The sequence below is a fragment of the Scyliorhinus canicula genome, chromosome 9 (assembly GCF_902713615.1).
Source record: "Scyliorhinus canicula chromosome 9, sScyCan1.1, whole genome shotgun sequence".
Lineage (NCBI taxonomy): Eukaryota > Metazoa > Chordata > Chondrichthyes > Carcharhiniformes > Scyliorhinidae > Scyliorhinus > Scyliorhinus canicula.
The window spans coordinates 146,518,174-146,530,557 of NC_052154.1; the positions used below are offsets into that span (position 1 = coordinate 146,518,174).

The 12,384-nt window shown below is 47.9% G+C and overlaps 1 protein-coding gene across 1 annotated transcript in view; it reads left to right on the forward strand.

Moving 5' to 3' along the window:
* The window catches only part of LOC119971775 (doublecortin domain-containing protein 1-like), a 695,221-nt gene that overhangs the window by 298,492 nt on the left and 384,345 nt on the right, over nucleotides 1-12,384 (forward strand). Inside the window, exon 10 of the mRNA XM_038807879.1 lies at nucleotides 6,451-6,621. Coding sequence (XP_038663807.1) covers nucleotides 6,451-6,621 — 171 coding nt within the window. The remainder of the gene's footprint in view (nucleotides 1-6,450; nucleotides 6,622-12,384) is intronic.

A 12,384-nucleotide genomic window follows, 5' to 3' on the forward strand; every position in this document is an offset into this window, starting at 1 on the left:
TTATGGTCTTATTGTGTGCAGTTTTGGTCTCCTTCTCCGAGGAACAATGTTCTTGCTCTCGAGGGAGTGCAGTGAAGGTTTACCAGACTGATTCCAGGGATGGCGGGACTGTCATATGGAGGAGAGAATGACTAGGTTGGGATTGTTCTCGCTGGAGTTCAGAAGAATGAGGGGGGATCTCATAGGGACTTATAAAATTCTAACAGGACTAGACAGGGTAAATGCAGGGAAGATGTCACCAATGATAGGTGTGTCCAGAACCAGGGGTCACAGTCTGAGGATTCAGGGTAAACCATTTCGGACAGAGATAAGGAGACACTTCTTCACACAGAGTCGTGAGCCTGTGGAATTCATTGCCACTGGAAGTAGTTGATGCTAAAACTTTGAATATATTCAACAGGTGACTGGATAAAGCACTTGGGGGGAATGGGATCAAAGGCTATGGGGAGAAAGCAGGATTAGGCTATTGAGTTGGATGATCAGCCATGATCGTGATAAATGGCGGAGCAGGCTCGAAGGGCCAAAAGGCCTCCTCCTGCTCCTACCTTCTATGTATCTATGTAACCTTACGTCAGCCATGAAGTTGACAGTAGAAACCACACAGACACCCATTAAGGAGGCGATAGACAGACCAGAGTGGAGACTGAAGACCCAGGAAGTGACGATGCGGGACCTGGAGAAATCAGCCACCGACCAGGGTGAGCAGATCGTCTCACTCGATGCCAAGGAAGCAAGTTTGGAAACGACCCAGAAAGCATTCAAGTTAATGATCAGACGTCAACAGAAGCTAAGAATTGTTGGGCTATCAGAGGGAGTAGAGGGCAGAAACCCGACGGAATACCTCCCAAGGATGCCTGGTAAACTGCTTGGGGAGGAAGGCTTGGCCAAACCCCCAGAGGTAGACCAGGCCCGAAGCTCACTCTGGCAAAAGTCCACGTCCACCATAGGTGACAATCGCAAAACGGCATAAGGTTCAGGACAAAGATCGGTTGCTTAACTAGGCGAGGTGTACGTGATTGTGTGGGTGGGACGGACACACAATCCGCATCTAACAGTCTCAAATACTGCCTCCATTGCCCCACACTCTCAGGGCTGCCACTAACACTGGGCTTGTGGAGTACTGAGCCGGCAAGAACGGTAGAAGAGCCGTTAACAGAGCCTCCAGACTCGTGCCCTTACAAGATGCCGCCTCTACCCGCTCCCACATCGACCCCTCCCCCACTACCCACTTCCTAACTATCGAAATATTAGCCGCCCAGTCGTAATTAATAAAGTCTGGAAGGGCCAAGCCTCCCTCCCCACGCCTTCGCTCAAGAAGGACCTTCTTAGGGCAGCACGGTGGCCTAGTGGTTAGCACAACCGCCTCACGGCGCTGAGGTCCCAGGTTCGATCCCGGCTCTGGGTCACTGTCCGTGTGGAGTTTGCACATTCTCCCCGTGTCTGCGTGGGTTTCACCCCCACAACCCAAAAAAAAAATGTGCAGAGTAGGTGGATTGGCCACGCTAAATTGCCCCTTAATTGGAAAAAATAATTGGCTAATCTAAATTTTTAAAAAAAAAAAAAAAAAAAAGAAGGACCTTCTTCACCCTCGGGGCTTTCCCAGTCCAAATAAAACCCAAGATCGCCGCGTTCATTTTCCTGAAAAATAGGGATAAAGATTGGGAGACACTGAAACACAAACAGCAACCTCGGGAGGACTGTCATTTTCGCAGTCTGTACCCTCCCTGCCAATGACAGTGGGAGCAGGTCCCAACTGCGAAAATCCTCTTTCATTTGCCCAATCACCCTGCCTAAATTTAGATTATGAAGCTGACCCCAGTCCCTAGCCACCTGAATCCTCAGATACCTAAAACTCCTTCCCACCACTTTGAATGGCATCTCCCTCAGTCTCCTCTCCTGCCCCCTTGCCTGGATCGTGAAGACCTCGCTCTTGCTCATGTTTAGTTTGTAGCCTGAGAACCGACCAAATTCCTCCAGTAATCCCATAATTCCTGCAATTCCCCCCAACGGGTCTGTTATATACAAGAGCAAATTGTCCGCAGAGAACGAGACCCTATGCTCCACCCCCCTCTCGCTACCTCCCGCCAAATATTCAATGCTCTCAGCGCCATTGCCAAAGGCTGTATGGCCAGCGCAGACAGTTGTTCAGAGAGTGGGCACCCCTGCCTTGTCCCAGTGCATAAACTAAAATACTCTGACCGGACCCGGTTGGTCCTTATATTCGCCACCGGTGCCTGATATAGTAACCGGACCCAATCCACAAAGCCCTGCCCGAATCCAAACCTTCCCACTCCACCCGATCAAAGTCCTTCTCTGCATCCATGGCCACCACCACCTTGACGTCGCGCCCCTCCACAGGCATTATTATCACATTTAGGAGCCGTCTAATATTGGACGTCAGGTGTCGTCCCTTCATAAATCCCGCCTGGTCCTCACCTATTACCTCGGGGACACAATCCTTTATGCGCATGGCCAAGATCTTTGCCAACAATTTAGCATCCACATTCAACAGGGAGATCAGTCTATACAACACCCAACTCTCCAGATCCTTATCCCGCTTCAAAATAAGGGACATTGATGCCTGCGATAATGTTGGGGGGAGCACTCCCAGCTCCTTGAACTCATTAAAAGCTTCTACCAGGAGGGGCCTAGCAACCCAGAACATTTTTATTGAACTCAACCGGGTATCCGCCAGGTCCCGGGGCCTTACCCAATTTCATCACCCCAACCCGTCTACAACCTCTCCAAGCCCAATTGGGGCTCCCAATCCCTCCACCAACTCCTCATCTATCCTCGGGAACTCCAGCAACTCCCCAGGAATCGCATCATACCCTCCTCCCTGGCTGGGGGTTCCGATTTATACAATCTACTGTAAAACTCCCGAAACACATCATTCACCCCCGCCGGATGCAAAACCAACTTCCCCCCTGTATCTTTTACTTTCCCAATCTCTCTCGCCGTCTCCTGTTTCCTCAGCTGGTGCGCCAACATCCTGATGGCCTTTTCCCCATATTCATACACCGCCCCCTTTCCCTCCTCAGCTATCTCTCCGCCTTACCTGAAGACAGGACCCCAAATTCCAGCTGCAGTCTCTGATGCTCCTTCAGAAGCCCGTCATCCGGAGACTCCACATACCTTCTGTTCATCTGTAAAATTTTGCCTACCAGCCTGTCCAACTCCGCTTGCTCAGCCTTCTCCTTATGGGTCTGAATTGAGATGGGTTCCCCCCTAATAACTGCCTTCAGTGCCTCCCACACCACCCCAGCCGAAACCTCACCTGTGCCATTGATCTTTATATATATCCCCGAATGGCCTCCCTCACCCGCTCACACATCTCCTCCTCCGCTAACAGCTCCACATCTAACCTCTACTGTGGGCGCTGGACCTTTCCTGTTTAACTTGCAGGTCTATCCAGTGTGGGGCGTGGTCTGACACCACAATTGCTGAATATTCAGCATCCACCATCTCAGCAGCAGCATTTTGTCCAACACAAAGAATTCTATCTGGGAATACACCTTGTGCACATGGGAGTAGAATGAGAACTCCTTGGCCTCCCAAATCTCCACAAATCCACCACCCCCATGCGCTCCATAAACCTCCGCAGCTCCTTTGCCATAGCTGATACCTTCCCAGACCTGGCACTCGAGCAATCCAGCCTTGAATCCAGGACCGTGTTAAAATCTCCCCCCATAATCAGTCGCTATGAACCCAGGTCCGGGATCTTCCCCAGCACCTGTCTGACAAACTCAACATCATCCCAGTTTGGGCCATATATATTTACCAATACCATGGCCATTCCCTCCAACTTCCCACTAACCATAACATATCTACCCCCCCCGGGTCCGCCTCTATCATCTGCACCTCAAACGCTTCAAATGTGTCTCCTGCAACATAGCCACATCTGCCTTCAGTTGCCTCAGTTGCGCGAACACACGGGCCCTTTTGATTGACCCATTCAGTCCCCGAACGTTCCACGTGATCAGCCTAGTCGGGGGGCACCCAGCACCCCCTTGCTGATCAACCATAACCTCTCCTAGGCCAGTCAGCGGCCTATGTGTTGCACCTCCTCCAGCCCGCGCTCGGGCAACCACAGTCATCAATCCTCCTCCTCCTCCACTTTGAAAGTCACCTCCCCATCAGCAGTCTCGTAACCCTCCCACCCGATCCCCCCTCCCCCCCACCTTGGTCTTCAGCTCACCCACAACTTTGCTTCCATGAACTAGCCCTCCCAGCTAGCCTGGCAGCCCCCGCCTATGGCGCCGAGCATCTAACCACCCCCCCCCCCCCCCCCCACCCCCGCTCTTAGTGCAAACAGTCGAAACAAAGGCAAGAAACAAAAACAAACAAACAATCCCTGCCAAGGTCTGAGCACAAAGGCCCACCCCTCCTCCCTTTACAAATTACTATATACCAGCCTAACCCCAAACTGAACTGAAAAAAACCCGGCAAGAAACAAGCAAAACTCCCGAAATAAGTCCAAACACAGATCCAAAGTTTTACAAAACATAGTTCAGTTCTCCTCAGTCGAAGTTCAAGATCCTCCTTCTGCTGTCAGTCTATTCTCCTTCATGAAGTCCGCTGGCTCCTCTGATGAGCCAAAGTACCATTGCCGGCACCCATAGGTCAGGCTGGGTACAGTAGTCCGAATTTTATGCCCTTTTTGTACAGGGCCGACTTGACCTTATTAACGCTCGCCCTCCTCTTTGTGAGCTTTTGTCTCAGGTCCTGAAACACCTGGATATCGATATCTTCCCAAGTGCATCGCCTCGTCTGCCTGGTCCCCCTCATAATGCGTTTCTTGTCCAGGAACTGATGTAATCGCATAACCATCGCCCTTGGTGGCTCACCCTCCGGAGCTTGCGCATCAGTGCCCTGTGGGTCCGATCCACCTCGAGCGGTCGACCAAATGCACGAGGTCAAGTGCATGAGTGGTGGTGTCCAAGGCATTTCTCAATCAGTGATGGCCATGGCTGAGAGCCTCTACTCCATGTCCCAGTTTTTGGGGGACATGTCCCTGACACTGGTGGACCTTGCTGAGGCGCTGCGGAGCATGTCCCAGAATCAGGTGATCATTGCCAAGGTGCTCCAGATTGTTTCCCAGTCGCTGGGGATGTATCCCAGTCACGAGTGGACCTCGACAGGGCACTGCGGAGCATTTCCCAGACGCAGGCAGACCTCGGCGAGGCACTACAGAGCGTGGCCCGGTCACAAAGGAGCATCGCGGAGAATCCCAGCCCCTGTTGTTGTGAAAGAAGTTACTTAAATCCAAGTATGCATTTTTTTTGAGGAGGGGCTTCTAATTTTCATTAGAGAGGCTGTTTGCACTTTTTCATATCCTTGTATGTACATGTTTATGGCTGTTGCAGAGTTAACAAATAACCAACAAATCCCCTCCAAAATGGTGGAGTAAAGAATTTCAGACAAATCCATCAGCATTTGTACTCGTATCCCATGGCGTAATTCCAGGAATTTTATTCCCTAGAGGATACATCAGTGACCATTATAGGTTTTCCATATAACTCCAAACAACAGCAACATTTTGAAGCCTGTTATACTTTGTCCTCCCTGCTGATGACACTTCACAAAAATCGAGACGGACAACTCACATTGCAAATAGCAGTCAGTGAAATGTGAAGACAGATTATTTTTGTGACTGATGTGGACTCTAATCAGTGAGAGATGAAGTCAAAAGGAGTCAACGTAGAGGCAACAGCTATATATTGCACCCTACCACACATGTCAAACCTTGTCTCATGTGAGCGTACCTTTAAGAAATGGGTGTTTATAAATGGGTATGTATATAAGTATCTGTAGTGAGAGTACCTTTAAGAAATGAGTGTTTATTACTGCAGTGAACCAGAGAATGGATGGAGGTGGGCTGTCTGTCAGATTTTTACTTTTGTTTTAGGCTGTTTGCTGCAGGATGTGTTTTAGTTTCATTTTCAGAGCTGGATAGCTGCAGTCACAGGCAGAAGGTGTATTAGAGTCTCTCTCTGTAATCTAAAGAATGTAAATTGATCATTTGGTGATTTAAAACTAATAACTGCTCTCAGTAGTGACTTTAACCTGATGTGCTTCTGTTGAAAGGTTTTGTTTTAAGTCTTATGGATGTTCACTGTATGTTTTAAAAAGTTAACTTGAGTTCATAGAATAAACATTGTTTTGCTTTAAAAAATACTTGTCCATTTCTGCGGTACCACATCTGTAGAGTGGGCCGTGTGCTCCCCATACCACAATCTAGTAAAAGTTGTGGGTCTGGTGAACTCCATGATACATTTTGGGGTTCTCTAACCCTGGCCCATAACACTTGGGAGGTGTTTTGCTGTCAAAAGATTGTCAGATTCAAGCTGTGTAAAACTTTCTCAGCAGGAATAGCATCAAAAAAGTATAATAGGTGTGACTTCAATAATTATCCCTTGCTTACAGCGTTTTGCATTTTATCCCCTTTAGTTGGAAAACATGATCGATGAACTGCGAGCTGCTATCAAGAAGCACAATGGTCAGCTCTCAAAACTTGGCCCACAATTACAGGCTGAAGAGGAGCTGCAAGGTGCCCTTGTGTCCCGGCCTATTAATAAGTTTCCAGCAAGCTCCACTCTTCCAAAAGGCCTGCAGCTCAAAGTGGGTGCCACCTATCTCATTGTTATATATACACACAAGGTCAAAATGCTCCATTTTCCTTTTAAATTGTATTTCATGTTGGCAGATTTTTTTTCCCAAAGACTCGCCAAGCGTTTGTTCTGTCATCTTCCTGAACTGACTCAGTCATGTCCGACAGTTACTGCCACCCACTCAGCCCTGCAACCCCAAACAGGAAAAAACATCTCCAATCAAGAAGTAGTTGACATACTTTTGAACGTTTAAGCATTTGGCGAAAATAGCAGCCATTTTGAACACAGTCAGATTCCACAAACACGGGTGCCTAGACGACCAGACAATCTGATGTTAACGAGTTGAAGGAGACAATATTCAAAGTTGTTTTCACTGATAATTATTGCTATATGACTTATCTTTCAGTGCAAGATGAAAGGCTTCAACAAACGAGTCTTGTTTTTTCAGCACTATTACGAAACTTGTAGATAGTTCTGTGGCTTTTTACTTCACGATTTCTGGTCAAGTTTGACAATGCCAATGCCTGCCCTATATTTACAATTACATTTGCTAACAGATTCTTTTAGTTCAAAGATCCTTAAGTTGCAATAATTTTCCATCCCGTTGTATAGTTTGGACAATTCCTTAGTTCCCTACACGCTATGGTTGTTTTCAGTTCTGCCACACAGTTTTTTAAATTTTCCATCCGTGTTCCCCATTTACATTGTTCTGTTTCTCAATCATATCAACAATTTGTGTCTTGCCTTATATTGGAGAAAACATGAAAATATCTTCCTAAATGTTAATTAATTTAGCTTATTATTAATGCTCTTTTTAATTTGAGAATCCGCAGCTTCTTCAGTTAATGGCATCCATGTGTGTATTTTCCATCACCCCATACTAGGGTGCGGCATCGTTATTCATTTCTTCAATGAAAAAAGTCATGTCAAGTTGTTAAGTAAATAGTCTTTCCATTCATGCATACTATGAATGAGAAAATAACCTCCTTTCAGCTGTGAGCTGCCTAAATTTTAAATCTGTGTCTTTCGAAGGTGTATACACTTGCTTGGGGAAAGTTTGTTGTTTGTGCTTTGAAAGCAGACAAGGCACACAAACAGTGATTAGCTGTCATTCCCAGCCTACAGTGATGTTTCCCTCATCTCTGCATGCCACCTAAGGAAAGTATTGTGTTACTAATCTGAAATTCGGGCCCAGAATTTGTTTAAAGTATGAGCCCATTCCCCTTCCCCCACAGTGTGCACCTTGGAATGGAATAGTCCCCTTCCTGTCTGTGACATCTTGAAACGGCCCTAGGAAATGTCAGCAGGAACGCAATGAAAACTGAGTTGCAGTACTATTCCAGTGGACAGACATAAGGTTCAAATGTAAGCGCTCAACCTAAAATGCATGAAGCGTGTTTGGCCAACTACTTTATTTGTTTTTTTTCACTTCCCAATTAGTGGATTGTCAGGGAGCGATTGACTTACTCATGTTACCGGTTCACCACAGTCACATCTGGTCGACAAAAAGTTTGCTCACTTTGGCAGTTTTGTTTGCACATGCTGATTGAAAGTGACATAGCAGAAACATTTACAAGAGATAAGTCCACAGGTATAAAGAACTTCTCTCTGTGACCCCCACCCTGACTTGAAATTCTGAAATCTAAGTAGAAACACATTGGTCTAAACTTGTTTTTGTCTTGCATTTTTTGACGTGGCATTTCTAGTATTTTCTGTTGATATTAGAATGTTATCAATATTAGAGTACAAGGATTTAAGATTTTTGTGCTCCAATCCCCATATGTGCTATTTTAGCAACATACATGAGACACATCCTACAGACGGTGTATTTTTTAGTGTTGGAAAACGACCTTAAGGAAAAAGAGAATGGCTGGTTCTGTGATTGGTACATATGCGTCAGACACCAACAGATTCCCTGTTAAATATCACCGAGGTCGGAATCTTTTGCTCTCATTGAGGGTGAGTTTGGAAGAAGGAAGGGCATGTAATTAAATGGGATGGTGGTATACAGGAACCCTGCCATCTTCCCGCCTCTGCCAGAATTAAATTCTGAGTGGGAAGGTGCATGGTTGACCATCCTGCCCTGTCCCCAGTTGAGGCCCTTAAGTGGCCAATTAATGACCACTTAAAGGCCTCATCTTGCTGCTGATATTAGCCCAGCAGCGGGAGGGCTTGTTTTTGGCCAGCTTGACACCTCTGCAGGGTGAGGGGGTATCCCACAATCAAAGGCACTCAGTGTCTGATCAAGGGACTGGACAGCAGTAAGGGAGAGTTGATGGAGAGTCAATATCCCTGTCCTTGCTGCTGACCCCCAAAACCCTCTCCCTGTCATTTCCACCCCCCCCCCCCCTCCCACAAAAACCTGCCCTCCCCTCATTACGTACCTGTGGCCTGGGTCACTATAATCCTGGGGCTCCGGTGCCTGTGATTGGCCCGCAACATTTAGTACGTAAGATTTCTGCCCCTGGGGTCATGATTTTAGGGGAAGGCCCAATGCTGGACCTGCCACTGTCCGACTGGCTTGTGATTCAGCGGGTCTTCCCACAGATGACCTCATGATGCTCCACTTCTCCAGCTTCCACCTGAAACACATTAAAGAAGCCATCCCCTATGGACAAGCCCTCCGTATGCACAGGATCTGCTCAGGCAAGGAGGAGCGTAACAGACATCTACAGATGCTGAAGGATTCCCTCGTACGAACGGGATATGGCGCTCGACTCATCGATCGACAGTTCCAACGCACCAAAAAACCGCACCGACCCCCTCAGAAGCCAAACAAGGGACACAACCGACAGAGTACCCTTCGTCGTCCAGTACTTTCCCGGAGCAGAGAAACTACGACATCTTCTTCGCAGCCTTCAACACGCCATCGATGAAGATGAACATCTTGCCAAGGTCATCCCCACACCCCCACTACGTGCCTTTAAACAACCGCGCAATCTCAAACAAACCATTGTTTGCAGCAAACTACCCAGCCTTCCGAACAGCGACCACACAACCCTGCCAATGCAAATCTCTGTAAGACGTGCCAGATCATCGACATGGATACCACCATTACATGTGAGAACACCACCCACCAGGTACGCAGTACATACTCATGTGACTCAGCCAACGTTGTCTACCTCATACGCTGCAGGAAAGGATGTCCCGAAGCGTGGTACATTGGCGAGACCATGCAGACGCTGCAACAACGAATGAACAGACATCGCGTGACAATCACCAGGCAGGAATGTTCCCTTCCAGTCAGGGAACACTTCAGCAGTCAAGGGCATTCAGCCTCTGATCTCCGGGTAAACGTTCTCCAAGGCAGCCTTCAGGACGCGCGACAACGCAGACTCGCCGAGCATAAACTTATAGCCAAGTTCCGCACACATGAATGCGGCCTCAACCGGGACCTGGGATTCACGTCACACTACATTCATCCCCCACCATCTGGCCTGGCCTTGTGAAATCCTACCAACTGTAGGGGCAGCAGGGTAGCATGGTGGTTAGCATAAATGCTTCACAGCTCCAGGGTCCCAGGTTCGATTCCCGGCTGGGTCACTGTCTGTGTGGAGTCTGCACGTCCTCCCCCTGTGTGCGTGGGTTTCCTCCGGGTGCTCCGGTTTCCTCCCACAGTCCAAAGATGTGCGGGTTAGGTGGATTGGCCATGCTAAATTGCCCGTAGTGTCCTAATAAAAGTAAGGTTAAGGGGGGGGGGTTGTTGGGTGTAGGGTGGATACGTGGGTTTGAGTAGGGTGATCATGGCTCGGCACAACATTGAGGGCCGAAGGGCCTGTTCTGTGCTGTACTGTTCTATGTTCTATGTCCTGGCTTGAGACAATTCACACCTCTTTAACCTGGGGTTACCCCTATCTTTGGATCTGTAAAGATTTGATTACCTGCAAATGCTTGCATTCTAAGCATTGTCTGGCATCTTTGAATTTGTCTATATATGTTTCTGGAACATACCTCTTCATTCACCTGAGGAAGGAGCAGTGCTCCGAAAGCTCGTGTTTGAAACAAGCATGTTGGACTTTAACCTGGTGTTGTAAGACTTCTTATCACGCAGACACAGGGGAACGTGCAGACTACACACAGACAGTGACCCAAGCCAGGAATCAAACCTGGGACCCTGGAGCTGTAAAGCAACAATGCTAGACACTGCAATAGAATATATTGCTTTCCTTGTGCTCCTATACAATCCTTAAACCACTAACTTGGAGAACCAAAAGTTGTATTAACATGGGAAATCTACGATTGGTCTAACCCAATGATAACAACGTTTACAGCATCTTTACTGTAATAAAATATCGCAAGGTGATTCTTAGAAGCATTCTAAAGCAAAATATGACAGCAAGCCAAATAAAGAGATCTTAGGTCAGCAGACCAAAAGGTTGGTCAAAGAGGCAAGTTTTAAGCAGTCCTAAAGGAAGAAACCAAGGTAGAGAGGGGGGAAGATGAAGAGAAGGAATTCCAGTGTTTTGAGCTTTGGTAACTGAAGGCACGGCCACCAATGCTCCGGTGATTAAAATTGTGGATGCTCAAGAGGTCAGAATTTAAAGAGTGCAGATATCTTGGAGGGTCGGGGAGCTGGAGACAATTACAGTGATCGGGAGATGGTCAGGTCGTAGATGGAATGCAGAGAATTAAGATTGGACTCACCCAGGGAACTAAGGTTGGGCTAACGCAAGGAACCAACAATGGGCAAACCCAGTGAGCAGGAATTCACGAACCTTGGGAACCCTTATTGGTTTGAGGGCATTGGGCTAGTGCATGGAAAAATTAGCTGATTCACAATGTTGGATCATGAGTGGGATGGGGTTTGGCTACAGTACCACCCACCCTCCTGCCCCTTAACTGAAGGGTATATTCACACCCACTGCTCAGGCTCGCATACCAAAATTGCCACTTGGGGAGGAACCAAAGGACTGTTAGTGCTAAGGAAGAATTACTATCATTAGACAAAGTGAGGAATTGATGTAGATTTAGCATAAACACCACCTCAAAGAATCCCTTCAGATTCAAGTGATTTTGATATGGACACAAATTCTCCAAGTGGCCTCACAATGGCTTCTTGAAGCTAGTCTTGTCTCCCATAATTGAGAAGCTCTATGTTTATGTTTTCTCACTTCAGAGGTGTACATCCAAAGTATTAACACAATCTACTTTGCTGTAACCCGTTTACTGGATTTAATGTAGTCTTGTCCCAAATTCCCATCCTCTTTAAGACAGTGAACATTATCATATAAATCAAAGTCTTACAGAATTGGCAGGAGACATAGGGCATGATTCTGGGGAAAGATTTCTCAGTGTGGTAGCGAGCAGGAGCTGCTGCGAGCTTTCCGGAGCTCAGCCTAGCGAAGCCGGCAATGCTGTACAACATTTATTGGTCCACTAAACGAGGCCCCAGGGGATTCTCACCGCAAATGAAGGCTCGCCATTTGATTTGCCGGCACCGCGTTGGCCAGCGCTCCACTAACATGGTCGAGTAGCACTTAAGCAGCTCTTGCTCAGCCAACCCCAACCAGCTCGCAGCCATGGCGCTCGGGAAACCGGCCCTGAGATTTGGGGATGCTGACCTGGGGAGACTTCGAGACGCAGTGGAGGCCAGGAGAGATGCCCCGTTCCCCTGAGGGTCCCACAGGGTTAGCCACAGGGCAGCCATTGCTGCCTGCGAGGAGGTGTCGGAGGCTGTGGGCTCGGGGAGTGTGACCAGGAGGACTGGCCTCCAGTGTCGAAGAAAGGTCAATGACCTACACCGGTCAGCATGAGTGAGTAGACACAAATGCCC